The sequence below is a fragment of the Coturnix japonica genome, chromosome 12 (assembly GCF_001577835.2).
Source record: "Coturnix japonica isolate 7356 chromosome 12, Coturnix japonica 2.1, whole genome shotgun sequence".
In the NCBI taxonomy this organism is placed as follows: domain Eukaryota; kingdom Metazoa; phylum Chordata; class Aves; order Galliformes; family Phasianidae; genus Coturnix; species Coturnix japonica.
In genome coordinates, this window is record NC_029527.1 from 6847486 (window position 1) to 6867810 (window position 20325).

General features: G+C 51.5%; 1 protein-coding gene and 1 long non-coding RNA gene across 3 annotated transcripts; one reads left to right on the forward strand and one right to left on the reverse strand.

The window, feature by feature from the left end:
* Positions 1-217: 217 nt before the first annotated feature.
* LOC107319976 lies at positions 218-9962 on the reverse strand. The gene is made up of 3 exons (XR_001558060.2): positions 9861-9962; positions 2090-2512; positions 218-1641 (listed from the first exon to the last, which is right to left on the reverse strand). It is a non-coding gene; the product is annotated as an uncharacterized LOC107319976 (long non-coding RNA).
* On the forward strand, positions 3942-20008 carry GATA2 (GATA binding protein 2). Of its 2 annotated transcripts, none has more exons than XM_015875391.2 (5): positions 3942-4107; positions 9519-9968; positions 10592-11191; positions 13651-13829; positions 16667-20008. In XM_015875391.2, the coding sequence occupies exons 2-5, from the start codon at positions 9740-9742 to the stop codon at positions 16835-16837; spliced, it is 1179 nt and encodes a 392-aa protein (XP_015730877.1). In that variant the 5' UTR covers positions 3942-4107; positions 9519-9739; the 3' UTR covers positions 16838-20008. The 2 variants fall into 2 exon arrangements, with proteins under 2 accessions (XP_015730877.1, XP_015730876.1); XM_015875390.2 differs by lacking the exon at positions 3942-4107 and adding an exon at positions 8839-9095.
* The last annotated feature ends 317 nt before the right edge of the window (positions 20009-20325 follow it).

Genomic DNA, 20325 nt, shown 5'->3' on the forward strand with positions numbered 1-20325 from the left:
ACCCTCGGAGGTGTTCGGGATGGTGCCCGGCTCGGCCAGAAGGTGACGCCGTCCGCCCGCAGATCGCGGCCGGCCCCAATTAGCGGCCGTATCGCCGCAATCACGGCTGCTGATAGAGATAAATGGGGAAGGCGCTATCTGCGCAACAATAGCGCGTGGTTTTTTTTAAGGGGGGGGTTATGGGGGGGGGGAAACTTTAGGGAGGAGAAAAAAAAAAAAAAAAAGAAACAATTGAACTTTTCATCAGCCGCTAATCGTGATTTTTTTTTATTGCTTTGCTTAGCATTTTCTCGGGGAATAAAACCTCAGAGGAGCCCCGTCTTTTGTGGGAAATGAAAGGGCATATAAAAAAATGAATGTACATGGATTCTAAATATTTCAGGTTGTATGACTTTGTGTTTGACCTTAGCAGAAGATGAACTAATCCTGCAATATAATAGACTTTCATAGAGATATGGAAAATGGCTGCTTTTTTATCTCAGTTGCCATGGGAACCATCAGAGAGAAGGCCTAGCTGAGATGCAATAGAAGGTTATTAAATGTGTGCTTGTGTATATTGGAAAAATACAGCTTTTTGTCATCTCGTGTCACTCATAGGTCTTTAATACGTAATGTTTAGGTTATTAATAAACTAACACAGGTCCATTTTTTATGGGGAACAACTGTGAACACAACTGGAAAGAAAAAATTAGTACAAGTTGAACATTTGCAAAACTCCTGGGCACGGGCAGGGGCTGACAGGGCTGCTGCTCACACACAACGTCCCGCTGAAGTTTCTCTCCTTTACCTGGACAAGGGGACGGCTCCTACTGCAGGGGATGGGCAAAGGGGACTGGGGGCACTGCGGGCACCGTGTGCTTAATGGGGCAGTGCTGGGGACATAAGGAGCGCAGTTCAACGCCGTCTTGTTCGGTATCTGAGCAGGGGAAAGAAGGGGGTGATGAGGGCTGCTCAGCGTTGTGGAATCACCTGCTCTGGAGCCAAGGTTGAGAGGTGGTTGTTATGATGCTGGTAGTGGCCAAAATAAAAATCAAATTAAAAAAATAAAATAAAATAGAGAAGGAAAAAAAAAATTAAAAGTTTAAAAGAAGATGAAAAAAAAATGAAAAGGAAGAAAAAAGAAAGGAAGGAAGGCAAGAGCCTGGTGCTCCTCTGAGCGGACAGACTTCAGGCAAACTCCAGGCGGGATGAATTCCCTTTCTGTGGGGTTTTGCGGGTGTCCCGTTCCTCCCTTGGGATAAAGGTCTCGTTCAGCTTCGAGCCGGAGGTGCCGAAACCCCCCGGCTTTGGGGTCCTGCTCTGCTGCCCCACAGCGCTGAGCAGCGGCGGGCACCTCGTTTCCCCCTACCCTCCCCCGTAGGTCCCAGCGGGGCCAAATCCACCTTGCGCCGTTCCTCGCTCTCCCACCCCGCTCCCCGCGTCGGGGAAGGGCAGGAGACACTCCTGAGAGCCCCGGGGGTGTCCCGGCCCGGCGGGGCACCCCGCGTGCACAGCAGCCCGCCGTCCATGCATACTAAGTACAGCAAGGAATACATAGATTTTGCCTATCTGCCGATCAAACGCGGAGATCTGCTCTGGTAAATGATGCATTAGATGCGGTGGCTGTATTTGTTGTGTGAGTTTTGAAAGGGTTCCGATAATCTGGAAGCGAGAGATAAGGAACACCATTTATTCAGCAGCACTTTGGAACCAATTTTCAACCCTGTTCAACCCCATTCTCCAGCAGCCTCCAGGAGCCCAGGAGATAAGGATTGGGCTATTCATTATCTTCACAAGGAACAAAGATTAGCTAGCAGAGATGAAAAATTACCCCTGGATAGTAATAATAAGGAAGCGAACCTGGAGAGTTGCTGAGCCCATATTCTCTCCCCACTGCTGCTGCTGCTTCTTCTCCTTTTAAAATTCTCTCCCTCTCTTTTTTTGTTGAATCAATATTGAAAAGGTTGCTTTTTTTTTTTCTTTTCCTTTTTTCCCCCCTTTTCTTATTTTATTTTATGAAAGAAAAAGAAATTAAAATAAAATAAAATAAAATAAAAAAGCCTTCCCCGCTGACTATCATATTTTTCCATACGAAGAATATGGTTGTTACCGTGGAAGAGAGCTGAGCACGGTCTCCCCTTCCTCCCAGACTTTCAGATGACATCTTTAGTTACAGAAGGCAAACAGCAGAAGAAAGCTTCCTTCTCTTCCAGCGGGCATCGGGGGGGACACCGCTTTCCCCCCAGTGTCCCCAGTGCTTCTCGTGACACTCGGGGGCGGCTCTGACCCCGCACACAGCTCGGGATATCCCGGCAGAGCACCGCGGATCGCCCCGGGAGCGCAGCGGCTCCTCGGCAGCTCTCAGCACCCCCCCGGCCGTCGCTTCGGACCCCCCCGTGTGCCCCCGCCCGGGGTAGTTCTGCACGCTCCCAAAGCCGCTTTTCGTGCTGTTTTTACTCCGGGGCGACGCTCCCCCGTTCCGGAGTCGTTCCGTGCCGGGGCGATCCAGGGATGCGGTGCCGTCTCCCTCGTCCTGGGCACAAGGGAAAAAGAGGGGGATATGTATATACGTATATATTTTAATACCACATTCTTTTGTATTTTTTTTTCCCCTGTATAAATCTGAGAACGTATCTTCTCTCAGAGGATGAAGGGTAATACGGGAGGAGTAATTAAAACACTTACTTTAGAAATGGGCTGCGTGGAGCTGATAAGAATTATCTCCCGCATATCAAGGACCCTTTTTCCCCCGAACCATATCACAAAGACAGACAGAAAATGCCAGCAGAATAGGATTCCCCCCTCCCTTCCCCTGCTCACATTTTTACCTCCATTATGATGATAATTCCGCTCCAGAGAAACTTTTCTCCTTCCCTTCCCGAACCGTATTTCGTTCCCCCGCTCGCACAGGGCCCCCACCGGACGCTCCGGCCTTTGTCCCTCCGTTAGGACTCTTTGCCCGCTCCCCGCTCCGGGGGTCTCCCCGACCCTCCATCGGAAAATCTCCCCTCGCCCCGCGGCGATCCGGCGCGGCCCCCACTGCCGCTCTCGGCGCTGCCCCCGCGGCCAACCCCGGCTCCCGCCGACCCCATGCAGCCTCCGGGGCTCGGCGAGGGGACCCCAGCCCCGCACACACGCACGCACCGGGAGGTAAAGGCACAGCAGGTGAGCAGTGCCAAGCCGGGGACTAAGGCGAGGCGACATTTCCCAAAGCATTCGTTCAGGCTGAATCGCCCAGTGCTACGAAATCCGTATTTCGCCGTTTCTTTTCTAGCTATAACAACGACTCTTTGAGGCTCGTGCCTCTTCCAGCTCATCTGCTGTCTCTCTTAGTTGCAGGTGCACAGACCGAAAGATTGAGTTTGGGAAGGGAGATTGAGGAGAAGAGACACGAAGTTAGTAAAAAAACAGGTTGGTCAGTGCAAAAATAAAATAAAATAAAATAAAATTAAAAAGGGTCAGCCAGGTATGAAAAGGTGGAAGAAAAATTAATAGGAATAGGGATATTTAATATCCACAATTGACACCACAAAACGCTCCCCCACCCCGCCCCACCTTCCTCGGGGTCCGGTGGCGGAGGAGAGGCGCGGAGCTGCGGGCAGAAGAGCCCCGTTCCCAGCGCCGGAGATGCGAGCGTGTGTTGTGTTGGTATAATATCAATTCATTTAAAATATGAAAGTCAAGTCGCGTAGACTGTGACAGCAACCGTAACAAAAGGTGCAAGCAACAGACAATGTGATGTGCTTGTACAGATATTGTAATGATGCAAATGAAGTGGAGGGGACGAGCTGCCTTATTATGTACATAAATACACAGTGGCTCGCTGTGCCATCCTTGAATGCAGGAGAGTGAGAGAGAGAAGGGGAGGGAAAGAAGGGAGAGAGGAAAAGAGAGGGAGGGAGGAGGGAGGAAGGGAAGGGGGGAAGGAGGGAGGAAAAAAAAAAAAAGGGCTCAGCTCGAGAAGTGCCGCCAGTTCGAAGCAGAGCGCTCCTCGGGCAGCCCCTCCGCCGGCTGCGCGCACCCACGGGCGGGGGAGGACACGCGGCCGGAGCCCCCCTCCCCAGCCCGAAGGTGAGAGCGGTCGCTCCGCAGGCAGCGGGCGGCGAACAGCGACGGGAGGAAGGCAAGGTAAGGGAGTGCGGCTCCGCGGCGCTCCGCGTCCGTCCGCCCGGGGCGATTTTCCCCGGGGAACAGAGCGGGGCGGTTTAGTAAAGAACGAAAAAATCCCTTCATCCCTTCCCGGCCTCCTCCTTCCACAGACCCGGCTGGAGGCACCGCAGAGCCGCGGGGCTGTGCTGCTCTGCCCGTCGGTACCCTGCGGGGTGCGGGGCCGCCCTCGTTCGCTTTTCTTTTCCCTTTTTCTCCCCTCGTATCTTCCCCCCCCCCCTTTCAGCTCCCCTCGTTCTTCTTATTATCACCGCGCTAATTATTTAAATCTCCATCTTTGAAAGTTTGCATTTCACCCAGGGCAGCCACTTTCCCGGAGCAAAGGGGTGTGCGTGTGTGTGTGTGTGTGTGTGCGGAACCCCTCGCCCCCTCCCCGCATCCTATATCTCCTCGCTCCCATTGTTGGCAGATTTGGACAGCAAACACAAAGATGAGGGGTTTGTTCTGCCCGGAGAGAGCACCTGCCCGCCGGGAGCCGCCCGGCCCAGTCCCGTGCGGCAGCTTTATGGGGCTTTGCATGATTTAGAATTACCCCAGCACGGCCCGCTCCTCTCTGCTGCTCTTCCACCGCTCTCTCTCTCTCTTCCCCTATTTGTTGTGTGTGTGTGTGTGCATGTGCAAAGTCCCCCTCTCTTTATCCGCCTTTTGCTTTGGGGTGCCGAGGCTGAAAGGCAATAGGGGGGGAGAAAAAATAGCCAACAGGAGCTTGGATTTGAGGCGATTTCAATAAGAAAAGCGATTTCCATCAGGAAGGTGCGGGGTTCTCTGGCCAGGGATTGTTCTCCTGTTCTACCCGAGAGGATCTTTATTAATTAAACGCAATTAAAATAATAATAATAATAATAAAAGAAAATAAAAGAAAGGAAAAGAAAAGAAAGAGAAAAGAAAGAAAGAAAGAAAACGGTCCGAAGAGTCAGCCCGGTTCGGGGATACGCGGGGTTACGCGGCCGCGGGCGGTGCCGGACCCGCTGCGCTGCGGGGAAACAGAATGAGACCTGCGGGGTATCCGAAATCACCTTAAAATGGGGGGGGGGGGGAAACGACTGGGGGAGGAGAAGGGAAAGAAGAAAAAAGGAAGAAATCCAGCGGGCTCCTGAGAACGAAACCTTTCGAGGCAGAGGCTGAACGTTCTTGGTATACCTTTATCCGGATGAATGTGTCCGTGTGAAGCCCCCCGCACTCGTTCTGCTTTGGGAACGTGCACAAAAGGCGGTGACGGGGGGAGGACGGTGGGGTTTGTCCTCCTCACCGGGGGGAAGCAAAGTGAGGGGAAAGTGAGGGCAGAGCGGAGGTGAAGTTGTGCGTGTGTGTGTATGTGGACGGGCACGGGGGGGACCCGCCATTCCCACGCTGTAGGACAAACCTTAGTGGGGTTTGGGGGGGGAGGAGGAGAAGGGGACAGCAAGGCGGCTTCTGTGAGATTAAGGGGGGAAAAAAGAATGAAAAAGAGATTCTGTCGTGGTTTATTCCCCGAGCTGTTGCTTTTTTTTCTTTTCTTTTTCTTTCTTTCTTTCTTTTTTTTTTTTAATGCAGCCTAAATTGGGTCTTGTGGTTAAAAGGTGACTGTGTCGTTTTATAACCCTATTAGCAGCCATTAATACGTGCTGGTAATGCACAGAGGAGTTTGGGGGGGGGGGGAAGGTGTGGAGGGGTGAAGATTAATAAGAAAAGCGGAGGGAAAAAACACAGAAAGAGGCAGAAAGCGAGTAATCCCCCACCCCTCCATACCCCCCAGAAAAGAAGACAAAATGGAAGGGGGGGGGAGAGGGTAAAGAGCCCCAATCTGGGCGTGTAAATAAATACTGCGATATTTGTTTTCTGGCTTCGCGTCTGCCCGGGCAGAGGTGTCAGCTCCATCGCTAACTGTTGCTAAAACACGGTGCCGTCTGCCCCCCCCTCCCCCCCCCCCCGGAGCGATGTGACATCACTTGTCAATCACATCCACAGGACCAGTTGTGCGGCCAGCGCTGGGAGATCTCCCTTATTGCAAGAAATAATAATAATGGGACGGCAATAAGAAAATAAAGTTGATAAAAGTGAGGCCGGATATCGGTTAAAAAGAAAAAAAAAAAAGGGGGGGGGGGGGAGATGGGGGAATAAGCGGAGAGAAGGGAAAAGAAGGAGAATGGGGAGAGAGCAGGAGCTGCGGGGCTCGGCTGCCCGGAGAAAGGACTGCGGAGCGCAGCGCAGCCTCCTGCCCGCATTGCCCTGCGCGGCGCTCCCCGGAGGGAACTCATTCATTCGTTCCATTTCCAACCCCGGGTCCGCAACGCGGTCACCGGCATCGGGGATGTGAGATAGGAGGAGGAAAAGAATAAATAAAATAAAGCGTAAGAAATGAAAATGCTCCAAGCCGGTTCGGTAGGAATCCTCCCTTCTCCGCTGAGCTGATATCGCTTCTCCCCGCCGGATCGCTCATTCGTTTTGAGGAGGATTCAGGGGGGGTACGTGGGGGTTTGGGCGCTCCGGGAGGCGCCGGGGCAGCGGGACCCCCCGGGCGGGGCCGGGCTCGGGGCAGCGCGACCGGAGCCGGAGCTCGTTCGGCCCTTTTGTTGTGCTCCTGCCGCCGGCCCCGGGGTAACCCGAGCCGGGGGCTTCAGGGAGAGAGCCCTCGGCGGGCAGCTCCGGGGTCTGCCTCGCCATAAATCAAGCCGCCTGATTAATCTTTACAATTTGTCTTTTAAAACAAACACGGACGAATTATCAGCTCGTTAACTGCGATTTTATCACCTGCCTAAAACAAACAGCCCACCCCCTGACCCCCCCAAACAACACACACACACACACAAAAACCAACTAAAAAGAAAACCCAAAAAACTCGGCCCCGTGCCGATTGGCAGCCGGGCAGTAATTAAAACATCCGTAATAATCATCATCGGAGCGCTGGGCACGGCCGGGGGCTGCGGCCCTTCTCGGGGGATGCCCGCACCCGGCCCGGGTGTACTGAGACCTACCTGCGAGCGGCCGCTTTGGTTCCTTCTCGCCCTTTTTACACAATAGTCGTAATAACAAAAGGAAAGTCTCGGTTTGGGGATATCTGTCTGGTTTTGGTAGAGTTATTTCTGCCCGTGGTAAGAAAACACCTTCGGCCGTAGAAGGAGAAGCCTGATTTTTAGAAAGCTCGCTCGGTTCTCGCTCTGCCTTTTAACTTTCCTTTTTTTATATATATTTTTTCCATTTTGAAATTTTCCTCTTTATTTTCCCCTCGCTTTGTTTCCTTTTCCCTGGAAGCTCCGTCCCCATGCGCCCCGGGCACGGGGGCACTTTGCCCTCCCCAGCCCCGACCGCTTCCCACCCAGCGGCCGCTCCCGTCCTGCCCGGCCCGGGGCCCCCCGAGCCCGGTTCAGGTCGGGGAGGAGGCAGAGGAAGGGGCGCGGAGATGGGGGTGCTCCGCAGCCCCTTCTGGGGGCCTCTCGTAGGGGACAGCGGGTGAGGAGCGGGCAGGAGCGAGGGAGCCCCGCTTCGCTCGGGCAGCGCAGAGGGGGAAGGGAGGCTTTTATTATTATTACTGCCGTTATTATTATTATTATTGTTATTATTTTTTAAAAGAAAGTTCATTTCCTGGCGAATTTGGCAGTGGCGGTGACGTCAGAGCCCCGGCGTCGTAGTGACTGGGGCGGTCGGGCAGGGGGGGGCCGCGGCTCCCAGCGCTGCCCGAGGGGGGCTCGGAGCGGTGCTCCCTTCGCCGACTCCTCCGGGTACCCCCGGGTCGGCCGCGCCGTCGGGTGGGAGCCGCTGCCGTTGCCCGGCCGGCTTTGCTCCACGATTTCCTCGCTCGGAGGCTTCAGCGCTCGTTTCCCTTTTCCTCCGAAAGCAGAGGTTTGAGGAACGGGAAGGCAGAGCCTGTGCAGCAGGACCTGCGGCAGCCCCGATAGCGCGGCTGGCGTCTGGCTGCGACTTTCCCTGCGTTCGTTTTGGTTTTATGTCGGTTTTGTTTTGTTTTTCCTTTCCTGCCCCAAAAGCGGATGGGTCCCGAGGCTCTTTTCGGAAAGACCCGGAGCTGAGCCCCGCTGCGGCCGCAGCATTCCCGCTGTGCGGGGCAGCTCCCGGGCACGCACGGCCCGAAGCACGGGGGTGACTGCGAATAATCAAACCGTTTAAAGAACCGAGGGGGGAAGGAAAATAAAGGCAGAGCTGCGGCGCCGCTGCCCCACCGGGAGGGACACGCCGCGGACCCTTCCCGGGAGCGCTGCGGGACGGGATCCGGCCGTGCCCGCTCGATGCGGAGCCTCGAGTTTGTTTCTTTTTGCCGTTTTCCAACTATAACGTGATGCCATCAGCGACCGCGCCGGGCTCCGTCCCGCTGTGCTCCGTTTGGGGGAAGGGGGGGCCGTGACGCCTCCATCTCCCCGGTACCGGCCTCCATCTCCCGGCCCCGCGCATCCCGGCGGCAGCGCAGCCCCGCGCCCGGGCATCCCCCGACGGAGCCGCCCCCCGGCGCCGAACCCTTCCCGCCCCGATCCCCCTCCCATCCCCGAGCACCCCGCCGGGACCCCCCTATTCCGTCGTCCCCGCCCCACAGGGGCGTGCAGAGTCCGGGCGGGGAAAGCCCCCACGGCGCTGCCGGGCGAGGATGCTGCGGGCGGGGGCAGGGGGCGGAGGAGGGGGTCCGCGCCGCGCCCCCCCGGGCCGGCTCCGTTTGGGGCCGGGGGTGCGGTTGGGGGCGGTGTGGGGCGGCGGGATTGGCTGGCCCGGCCGCCGGCCCTGCGCGCCCCGGCCCGTCTGCGGCGCCGCGGCCAGCTGGCGCCAGCGCTCATATAGGATGCGCGGGGATGGGACCGAGCCGGCCAGAGCCGCGGCTTTGCCATCTGAGTAACACCCTCCATCCAACCTCCCGCTCTCCTCCTCCCGCGCTCGCTCGGCTTTTCCCCCTTTCTTTTTTCCTCTCGTTCTCCTTTTTCCCGCAGCCTCCGAGCGGGCACCCGTCTCCTCTCTGCCTCCCGCCCCGGGTAAGTGCGAGGCGCGGGGGGGCATCGCCGCTTTTCCCCCTCCTCCCACCCTTCTGCCCTCGTTCCCTTTCTCCTCCGTCCTTCGTTTTCCTTTTGTGTCAGCCCAAGTTCTCGCTGGGACTCTATGGGATCTGCCGTCCTTCCTTCCCCCTCTCCCCTTTTGAAGCCAGCTGGAAAAACTCCTGTTGACGTTTGTAGCGAGAGGGCTGGGGGGGGCGGGGGGGGAAGGAAGCCTTTGGATTTTTTTCTTTTTCTTTCTTTTTTTTTTTTTTTGTAAAGTTCGAAATGAGATCTGTTTATTTAGTGACGGGACAGAGCAGGGTGAGGAGTCGGGGGCAGCAGATATTTTAGGAAGGGGGAGGGGCTCGGCCGCCACCTCGCTATACATTTAGGGGGACCCGCTCACCCCGTGTCTCTTTACAGGTGCTGCCCCGCCACCCGCCCGCGGACAGAGGGACGCGTTGACTCCGGGGCCCACCCCGCATCCTCCCGAGGGCGATCTCCGGACACCCGACGGTTTTCTCCTAAACAATCGCCCGTCTGCTAAACCTCCCCCCCACAAACCTCCCCGGTACCTCCGCCTGCAGACCCCGACCGCCGCTCGCCGCTGCCCCGCGGGTGAGCGGGAGGGGAGGCCCGAGGCCATGGAGGTGGCCACGGACCAGCCTCGCTGGATGACCCACCACGCCGTGCTCAACGGGCAGCACCCCGAGAGCCACCACCCGGGACTGGCTCACAACTACATGGAACCAGCGCAGCTCCTACCTCCGGACGAAGTCGACGTCTTCTTCAACCACCTGGATTCCCAGGGCAACCCTTACTACGCCAACTCTGCCCATGCCCGGGCCCGGGTCTCCTACAGCCAGGCGCACGGTAAATGAGCATCCCGCTCCTCGGCCCCTTCCCCACCTCAGCCCGTTCCGACGTGTGGGTGGGGAGATGTGCTTGCAGCTGCTCCGGTGTGTCGGGGCCGGTGGGGGGGGGAAAGGAGATGGAAGGAAATAGAACAGAAAGGGAGGCATGGGTAGATTTTAACCCTAGCAATGACCAGGCATTGGCGGAGGGGAGGGAAAGAAGGGGAGGGTGAGAGAGGAAGGGGAAATAGTGTGTGCAGAGGCTCAAACTTCTCAGACACGGCTGCTTCCCGGATGCAAAATACGAACAGATTCAAATCGGCAATGGATTTTACTTGGGGTGTTTGTAGGATCTGAAGAGAGAGCACTGTGGCAGCTCGGAAGACAGCACAGAAGGGGGTTTGCTGCTTCTTGTAGGGTAGGGTGGGGTGGGAGGAAAGGGGGGTCCTTTGCTCCTTCCCCGACTAGCTCTGTTCCTCTGAGCTTTCCCAGGTGGTTGGGGGTCTCCCTTGGAGGGCATGTGGATGAGGGGCTGTGTGCGCTTTGCACTGGGAAATCTCACCCTGCTTTGGCTCCCCTGCAGCACTCTGAGCTGAGAGTTGGCATATTTAACTGATCCCTGACGCTCTTGTGTCCCTACAGCCCGCCTGACCGGGAGTCAAATGTGCCGGCCTCATCTTATCCACAGCCCCGGGATCCCTTGGCTGGACAGCAGCAAAGCGGCACTGTCTGCCCATCACCACAACCCCTGGACCGTCAACCCCTTCACCAAGACCCCCCTGCACCCCTCGGCAGCTGGAGCACCCGGGGCCATCTCGGTGTACCCTGGCAGCAGCACGTCCAGCACCGCATCTGTCTCCTCACTCACCCCGGCCTCGCACTCAGGCTCCCATCTCTTTGGTTTCCCCCCGACCCCTCCCAAGGAAGTGTCTCCGGACCCCAACTCCACCAGCGCTGCCTCCCCTTCGTCCTCCGCTGGGGCCAGGCAGGAGGACAAAGACAGCATCAAGTACCAAGTGTCGCTGTCGGAAGGGATGAAGATGGAGAGCGCCAGCCCGCTCCGCAGCAGCCTCACCAGCATGGGGGCCCAGCCCTCCACCCACCATCCCATCCCCACATACCCCTCCTACGTGCCAGCTGCCCATGACTACAGCAGCAGCCTCTTCCACCCAGGCAGCTTCCTGGGGGGCCCAGCATCCAGCTTCACTCCCAAGCCACGAAGCAAGGCCAGATCCTGTTCGGGTAAGCAGAGCACCCCTATCATGCATTGATGATATCCCTGGGATGGGAGGACTAAATTTAGGGCTGTTGTGCTGCATGCGTGCATGTCGTGGTTGGCTGTGCTTGTGTATATGGTTGAAGCTGTAGGCGGCTGTAGGGCCAGCAGTTTGTGCCAGCTCTCCCTGGGACAGAAGGGCAGGTGACTGCTTGGCCGTGCTTTGCTGTTTTTAAATTAAGCTTGTACCAGGCTTCCCTGGTGCCATCGTGCTGGCGGTGGCCGCAGAGCCCCGGGGCACTCAGATGGGGCTGAGGGATACAGAGTCGGCACAGCAGATCGCACATACAAAGAAGGATTTATATGGGGAAGAATGTCAAACAGCCCCCGGCAGGCTGCAGCCCCCGAGGGGCTCAGGCTCCCCTGAAGTTGTTAAACCCCCCCCCAGTTCCACGTGGGGACTTTCTGCTCAGAGTTATTTCCCCTTTGATAATTTTCACGTCTCCTCTTCAGTAAGAGAGAAGGCCCCATTGCAGGGTGAAAGCGAAACTTCCCCGGCCGCTCCGTGCGGGCCTTATTTCCTTCACATTTAAAGGAGCAAAAGTTCAAATATAGTTTACATACCAGTGCTAAAGACTAAGGTGTCCAGTCATCACTAACTTACTGCAGCCCAACCAGAAAGCACTCCTTCTTTCCTGATCCACACATCTCTGCTCCGCAGTGCAGAGCTTTCTCAGTGCACAGCTCTGCCTTGCATTTCTACCTGGAAGTGCAGTTCCAAATCAGCAAACTGCGATGGATGGAATTCCGATCGCGCCTTGCAGTGACCCCCGCTTGTTCAGACTGACATAGAATTAAGGGAATTTCTGTGACTCCGACCTTCCTGATTTAAAATCCTCAGCATCAGGAAGAAATGATGTACGATGTATTTCAATACAGTGTATTGGTACTGAATTAAGATAACCCTTAAAAATTAGCGACCGGATAAGCTGTTGTGTGTGTATTCTTAAACACCATTGAATGCACCACATGCAATTATTTTTAGAGCAGTTCAGAAGTGTGTTCCCTTACGAGTTTTGCAACAAAAGCATCAGACACCAGCTCTGTTCCAAACAGCCCCTCTGAAGGGAACCACACGGTCCACTATTTAAATGCAGTCACTGCTGCGTGCATGCATTCTTTTGGCTGTGCACAGCACGGTAAGAAGAGGCAATTAGCAGCCTGAGCCCCCTATTTACAAACAGACCCAAGGCCCCCATCTCTGAAGATAACCGGATTTCAAGGAGCTTTTTATTTTATCCTGTGGTCGCCGGCGTCTTTATTAAATGGAGGAAGCTTGGGGCTCCGATGTTTGTTTTTCCTTCTTTTTTTCCTGCATGGGAGCCCCCTGTGTGAGGAACTGGGGAAAGTTCGTGACCACCCGGTGTTTTTGTAGGAAAGCTCGGGCTCACGACACGGCGACTCCGGCAGCTTCCTGCCCAAGGAGGGACAAAAGCTCCAAACGCAACGCCGAGAGCTCCCCTCATTTTTCACTGCCTTGTTTAAAAGCCACCCACTCCCTAGATTAAAGGAGGCACAACCCCGCTGAACTCGGCGTGGCCCGCTGCAGTTATTAGCAAAAGGAGAATTTCCTCTCTGCTTAAACGCTGTAGGATTTGCATAAACTATATGAAGAGATTTCTATATTAAGCAGACCTGCCCTCGAACCATCGGAGGCGAATGAACTTCTAGCAGAGAGCTTTCTGAGGCACAGACACACGTAGGAGCTGCGTGCTGGGTTTCCGTAGGGCCGTTCTGTCTTGCCATGTTTCCCATGTTGTGCTGAAGCACAAAGCAGTAGCGTGGGTAGCTGCTCCCCACTGCATCTAGGGGGAAAAAATGACAGAAAAGGACTTTTTTACAATAATTCCCAGAGTCAGTGCTGGAACTGAAGTTTCTAAAGGATTGGTATTGTGCCTTTAGAACAAAACTCATAACAGACTTTTGCACGCCGTGTCTATTCCCAACCTGCTCGGCTTTGCTTTCCTGGCCGGTAGTGTTTGCAGCAAACAGAGCAAGCCCAGAAGAGGAGGTCTTTATGCTTAGATTTAATTTTAGGAAACCCCTTTTTTTAGTTCTTTTTCATCATTTTTTTTTCTTTTGTTACTGTTTGTTTGTTTCACATCTTGTGTGTTTGCAGGTGTGTGTGTGTGTGTGCGTGTGTGTAGGGCAGAAGGCACAGCCCCAACACCACAGTGCCGTGGGTACGGGAGGGAGCTCTTGTTTTCCCAGCACCATAACCGGGTCAGTCCTTCCCTCCCAACGGGGAGCACGAGCTGATCTCTGCTGGTGACATGCACTACTCACGGTGCTCTCAAGGTTCCCTGCTGCATGTGCTGCGCGTGTCCCTGCTGTCTGCCCGTGCTTGAACCTTAACGCTCTGTTTTGACTTTCGGAAAATGCCTAAAGGACAATGCAAAAAGCTTTTGTGAATTTGTTTTTAAAGAAAGAAATCCGGTTTCTTCGTGTTTCCATTTAGAAGGCAGGGAGTGTGTGAACTGTGGGGCTACCTCAACCCCTCTCTGGAGAAGAGATGGCACCGGGCACTACCTGTGCAACGCCTGCGGGCTCTACCACAAAATGAACGGTCAAAACCGACCTCTCATTAAACCCAAACGAAGGCTGGTAGGTGTCTTTGACTTTCTTTGGGTTGGGGGATACATGTAGCAAAGGGACCACACGCAGGCACGAGCCCGACACATCCCACAGCCCTCAGCCCCATAGTCACAGCGGGGTCAGGCCATGCCTGGGGGCAGATCCCCCTCCTCCCCACCCCCTGCCCTGAGCCCCCAGCCGAGCTTCTGCGCTGCCAGGCCAGTGGGAGATCGGGTATCCGTCTCCCCGTTTATCCTCAGATGACAGCTTTTAATTTAATTCCTCATTCATTTGGCCTCTCGGGACATTTCGGGAGCGAAAGGGTTATGAGCGTCAATGTTCTCCACCGTGTGCTAAAGGAAAAAAAAAAAGTTCCAGCTCCAAAAAGCAAAACAAATCAGATGAGTCAAAGCTACTGCTCCCTACTTAATAATTATTTGTATAAAAGCCATGAAGTAATTTTCACTCTTATATTCTCTGGCAATACTAATATTGGTTCCCTCCCCAGACAATCCCCTACTGTTAAAAAAAAAAAGAAATCCTATTATTTTTCCATGGAGTCACCTATACTTTGTATTTTCATTTGAGCCATTAAAAAAAAATGTCCTTTCTGAGCTCCTGGTAGTAGTTTCCTATCCGGATATCTGTACGTTAAAGATAAGGAAACTTTGTGTATCTGTTTCCTGACTCTAAAAGCTTTAGAGAGTTTCTATAGGCGAGCCTTGCCAGTCATGCTCACTGTTTTGAAATTTCTAATACACTCTATTCCACAAATAAGGCGTAAAATGCTAAGAATAATAAATATATTTTTTTGGAGCTTTGTGATTTATGGTGCCTAAGTCTCTCAGCTACTCGTGGGCACGTTTCAATGAGGTTTGGAGAGCAGAAAATTGGCACCGCTGCTCTGAGGCTGGGATGAGATGCAGAAGATTTGTCGTGAGTCAGAATTTCAGCTATGCAGGCTGCTTAGTGACTGACATACAGAAAAATGTTAAGACAACAGTGTAATATTATCATCTCTCAGGCTCAAGTGCTTTGCAGGCTGAATGGGACAGGCTACTGAGCCGAGCAGTATCAGTGAGCCGCGTCCCATCTGCAAACATAGCGCTCCACCTTGCCCTGTGCTAGGAGAGGGTTGCTCTTCATTTTCTGTACTTACCCCACTGCAAGCATCCACAGAGCTTTTCTCTTGGTTTGGTTGTTTGTTGTTGTTGTTTTAATTGATTTACAGCTTTGTTTATTGCCCCTTTTTCCACTGTAGTTTGCTTGTTTGCAGAAGAGAGATGGCCATCTTTGGGAATGTGTTCATCTGACATGCAATAGCAAAGCCATCATTAATGTCAGTGCTTGGAGGTCTGGCATTAATTGTGTTTGGGTTGCATGAGCGTACTTGCAGTAGGGGGTACCCCTTCCCTCTGCCTTCGGCCTGTTCTCACAAGTGATTGGGGGCTGAAATATACAAGTCCCAAAGGGCTGATTCCCGCTTTAAGCTGCTGAGCCGTCCATCACTTTGGGAGAGTTACAGAGCCAGAGTGTAAAACCAGCAGTGAGCGCTTACAAACCCAGCGCTGCCCTTCTGTGAGCCGGGTCCACCAGTGCTCAGCGTTCTCGTTTGGGAAACCCCAAACACTGGGATGATGCTGTCAGCTCGCAGAGGTGATCAGTGCTTCATGCAAACCTTGCTGCTGCTTCACTGCGTGGCTCTGGTGGCTAATTGCAGAAATACCTAGAGAGCAAGGCCCTGGGGAAATTAACACAATTTATGTGTGTTAGTAAGTAAACTGCGCTAATTTAAGGAAAGAAAATATCGAGTCCTCTCCTTTAACCCAATTGCACACACTGAATTGTGTTTCACCCACTTCCAGAGGCAGAACCATAGCTTTCTTATATAAAATTCTTTCCCAAAATGTGGGGTGCCATTGACAAGTCCACAATGCTTCCAACCAGCGAGCAGAGTGTTATTATTGTAAGGCCTGCTAGAGAAGGGCCCATCCAGAAATCACCCGCTGCCTGCTGTTCTTCTCTTCCTGCTCTTGTTTTGGGAGGTGGGTGAATGTTTGGGATATTTTTGCCCCTCCCTCCGCCCTGGTTTCGGCAGAACAATGCTGTTTAAATGATCCTTTTATATATTTTTTTTAAAGATGGTTGGCTGAGGGCTTGTCAGCCCAGAGACTGAGTAGGGACAGAGGCGGCAGCCGGGTCAGCGCAATCATTGCTGCGAGGCATGAAATTTGGTTTGCTAAATATTTAAAGAAAGTTGGAGCCAGTTTTGTTTTCTCCTTTTCACTTGTAAATGGAAACTGAATTTTCAGCGATGGCTCTGATAAATACTGCACCCAGCTAAGCAATGTGGTTGGTTTTCTTTTGTGGACATCTTTAAAAGGACAGAGGATGAGGAGGGGGGGGGGCTGGGAAATCACATTCTTTAAGATCATTACCTCTTTTCCAACCCTACACTGTCACTGACTTAAGTTGGTCACTTAAAATAAAAAAAGGGGAGGAGAAAGAAAAATAGATTTTCCTGACACATTCTAGAATCCTTCAAAGGGAAACCTTGAACAAATCAAACATCGATTTCCCCCTCCTAAAATTTTTTGTTCAGGGAGCTGAAGAGATGCATTGTTCCCTCTGCACACATGGTGCCACGGGGCTCAGCACTGCAGCCTGCATAGGAGAATATGTACATTAAACAAAAACCCAACGGCCACAGCATACGAAACTGACAGGAGCTTTCGTTCTGCCCCAATGCTCTGCAAAACCTTAGTATTAGATCTACCCAACCTAAATATCGAGCCCAAGTTGACCTTTCTCATGATCCCCCCCTCCTCCTGCTGATAGATTTTTAATTTTCTCTCTCTTTTGGTTAGTCAGCGGCCAGGAGAGCAGGGACGTGTTGTGCCAACTGTCAGACAACCACCACGACCTTATGGCGACGCAACGCCAATGGGGACCCAGTTTGTAATGCCTGCGGACTCTACTATAAACTGCACAATGTGAGTATTTGCTCATCTCATGTGTCGCGGGGATTGATGTCTTAACTGCGCGGTGTACACTGGGCTTTTATTGGTTTGGGGGGGGAAGGGGGGGGGGGCTGGTTGTTGTTTTATTCCTTCCCTTGGTCTCTAAGGTTCCCCTGGGGAGTGACAGCCATTCTTTGTCAGCATAGTGATGCTAAGTTAGATGACATTACAATGTATGAGCTTGGCTTCTAACGCTTGGGCAAAGCAGGCCAAATTGTGCATGACACTTGGTTTTAACTAAGCATGTTCTGTGCATCTTTTGGCCGTGGGAAATAGGCTCTGGGCAAGAATTGATCCCAACGGAGCATCTTCGTTTTGATTTAAAAATAATAACGCATCTAAGGCTTTGTGTTTTTGTTATTTTTTAAAAAGAAATTTGTTCTAAGCAGGAATCACTTGTCCTTTTGTAAAGTTATTTAAACTACAGGTAACTGAGGTTACTGGTGTTGGATTGTTCACGTCTAAGGTCTGAATTTAGGTCAACGTGTGCCTCCTGGTTTGATCTCATTCTCTTAGGAAATGAATGACTGAGGGCAAGCCTACGGGAAAGAGAGTCATCGGCTGCCAAATTCAGTTCAATTTGTTTTTCATGTCTGGGTTTGTGTGTGTGTGTGTGTGGTTTTATTAAACAAATCAATATAAACAAGTTCTACAGAGAGAAACACCGTTTTTTTCCCCTCTTTTTCTGGCCAGAAAAAGGTCTCCATCCAGGAAAAACACATGGGGGCTGTCCAAATATTTTCATTTTTGCACAATAAAGTCATTTTGTCAGCATGAGCCTGATTTTCTCATCTCTTGCAGGTGAACAGACCCCTGACTATGAAGAAAGAAGGAATTCAGACCAGAAACCGAAAAATGTCCAACAAATCAAAGAAAAGCAAGAAAGGCTCTGAGTGTTTTGAGGAACTGTCCAAGTGCATGCAAGAGAAATCGTCTCCTTTCAGCGCTGCTGCCCTTGCTAGTCACATGGCACCTATGGGGCATTTGCCACCCTTCAGCCACTCTGGACACATCCTACCAACACCTACCCCTATCCACCCATCTTCCAGCATCTCATTTGGACATCCGCACCCATCCAGCATGGTTACAGCCATGGGATAAAACCTGACGACTAAGAGACCCACCCAGAGATCGAGAACATGGGGCTTTACCTAAGACGACACCAAGTAAGAAAATGTTCTGCCAAGAGGAGAATGTAGGGATGGCGAAAAAGGGGATCTGTGCTCCCGTGTGGTTTAATTCTTCATGCTGGACTAAAGCCTTGCAAGTGATGGGTCTCCTGCAGAAACGTGTAGTGGTGCCTGTAATGCACTTTGCCCCCTCAGGTATAAGGAAAAGAAGAACTCACCTGGTCGATATTGAGTTGTGTAGCAGAAAGCAAAAGGTGGCAGAAGCAGAAAGAAGAGGCTGGAACTGGCTTTCCTTTCTCTCTTTGTTATTACTGTGAATATTGTAAAGAGATATAAGCAGCCTCCCAGGATGGAATCGGCTCACTGGAAGCCACACATGCTGGATTTCTATTGTGGACTCTGTTTGGGGAGGGGAAAGGAGAAAAAAAAAAAAAAAGAAAAAAAGAAAAAAGAAAAAGGATGTCTTTATAAAAACTTAATTTTTAAAATGAAATCAGACACAAAGTCATATTTATTTTGCTCTTGTTTTCCACAAAAAGCCTCAACCCCTCTGAGTGCATGTTTGTGTGCTGTTGGTTGCAATGGCTACCCTGTATGAAAATCTGCCTTCATAAATATGGGAAGGGACACTATTCAGCGGCCTCCCTAGATTTGCTCCATCTATCTTCTGTACCAAAATATCCCCTAGGAAGGGAATAAAGCGAGGGTGGGCAAAGCAAGAACTGTAGCCGCAGTATGGGATTTCAGTGCGCCCAAGACAGTGATTATTTTTGACACAATTTCTTCTTTCATGTTAGGGAAAAGAATGACTTATTTTAAAAAAACAACAACAAAAAGAAACCCCACACAACAGCCCCCCTCCCAGCTACACTATTATTCCTTGAACCAGACAGCTCCCATCTGACTAACTGGTGGGAAGACGCTCCCGGAAGGCAGTCCTGCGTTAGCGAGGGGTGAAATACCAAATCGCTGCAGCTAACATGCAGCAAAACAACAGGAAAAATAAAATGGCAGGGCATAAAACCATCCAACTCACAGACTGCTGAGGTTGAAGCATTTTGTTCTGTTGTGTTGGCAGCTGTTGCTTAGAAAAATGCAGCTCAGCTTCTTGGGTAAACTTAGGGCAGCGCGACAGCGGGTCCGCACGCAGCAAGGCAGCGTGTGCTGTCTCAGGCATCCAGCCCCCACAGACTTCACAGGGAGGAAGGGCAGAAATGAGGTTGAGATCACTGGAGAGGGGAAAAGGAGAGACAATCAGTTTGAGCTTCACACATCCGTCAAATCCCAGACGCAGCGACAGCTGATGAGATGAGGGAAAGTGCCGTACGGCCACTTTCCATAGAGCATTTTGTAAGAAAAAGAGAAGAAAAAAAAAAGAAAAAAAAAAGTAAAAAAAAAAAGTTTAGATCTCCCATTATTAAACCACATTGTACGTAAATGACCGAAAACAAAGCTATTGCGAATGTGAAGTGTATTCTATTGATTGTTATGATCTGATGCCTCTCGTGAACACAAGCTCCAGTATAACATACAGTGTACATATTTAGCTATACTTCTGATGAAAACGCCCCAATGAGCAGAGGGGTTTGATAATGTAAACCATGTAAGCTTAACTCTGTGACAAGCTTCTTTCTTTTCTTTTTTTTTTTTTAAAAAAAAAAACTTTTAACTTTTTTTTTGTCGTTGTTGGGGTTGGTTTTTTTTTGTTTTTTTTTGTTTGTTTGTTTGTTTGTTTTTGGTTTTTTTTGGATCAAGCCAATTGTATCTTTACTGCAAAAGTCCTGCTTTAAAGAAAGGGGAAAAAAGAAAAAACAAAGCCACAACAGAACAAATAAAAATGGCTGTATGTTGATTTTCTTTTTCTAACCACGTAATTCGAATATTTGGTGATGAATTAAGAAGCAGGCAGACATGGAAAATCCTGCTTGCATCCTTTTCCTGGTCTGTGTAGGCATATAGGTGCACTTTGTAAAGAAGTGGAAATGAACGGGGGGAAACAAAAAGCAGTTGGGAGAAATCACAAACCTTCTTAATCTACTGAGGGAAAAAAAAAAACAACCCCAAAAGAATCGGATCCTTCTTACTTTCTACCTTTTACAATGGTACAGTTGTACATTATTTGTACCCGACTCAAATTGCGGTAGGATTTGTGCAGGGGGTGGGGAAGGGACGTGGGTGGAAGACAGGGATTACTGATACAGTTGACAAAGTGCAATATATCGTCGGTCACTGCAGCATAGACAATGGCAGTTGAGATTTAAATTATTTTGTACTTGTATCAGCATATTAAAAGAAAAAAAATAAATAAAATCTGCAGTATTTTCTGTTTTTATTTTAAGTTTTTTTTTAATTTTGCTTATTTTTGGATTAGTGAAC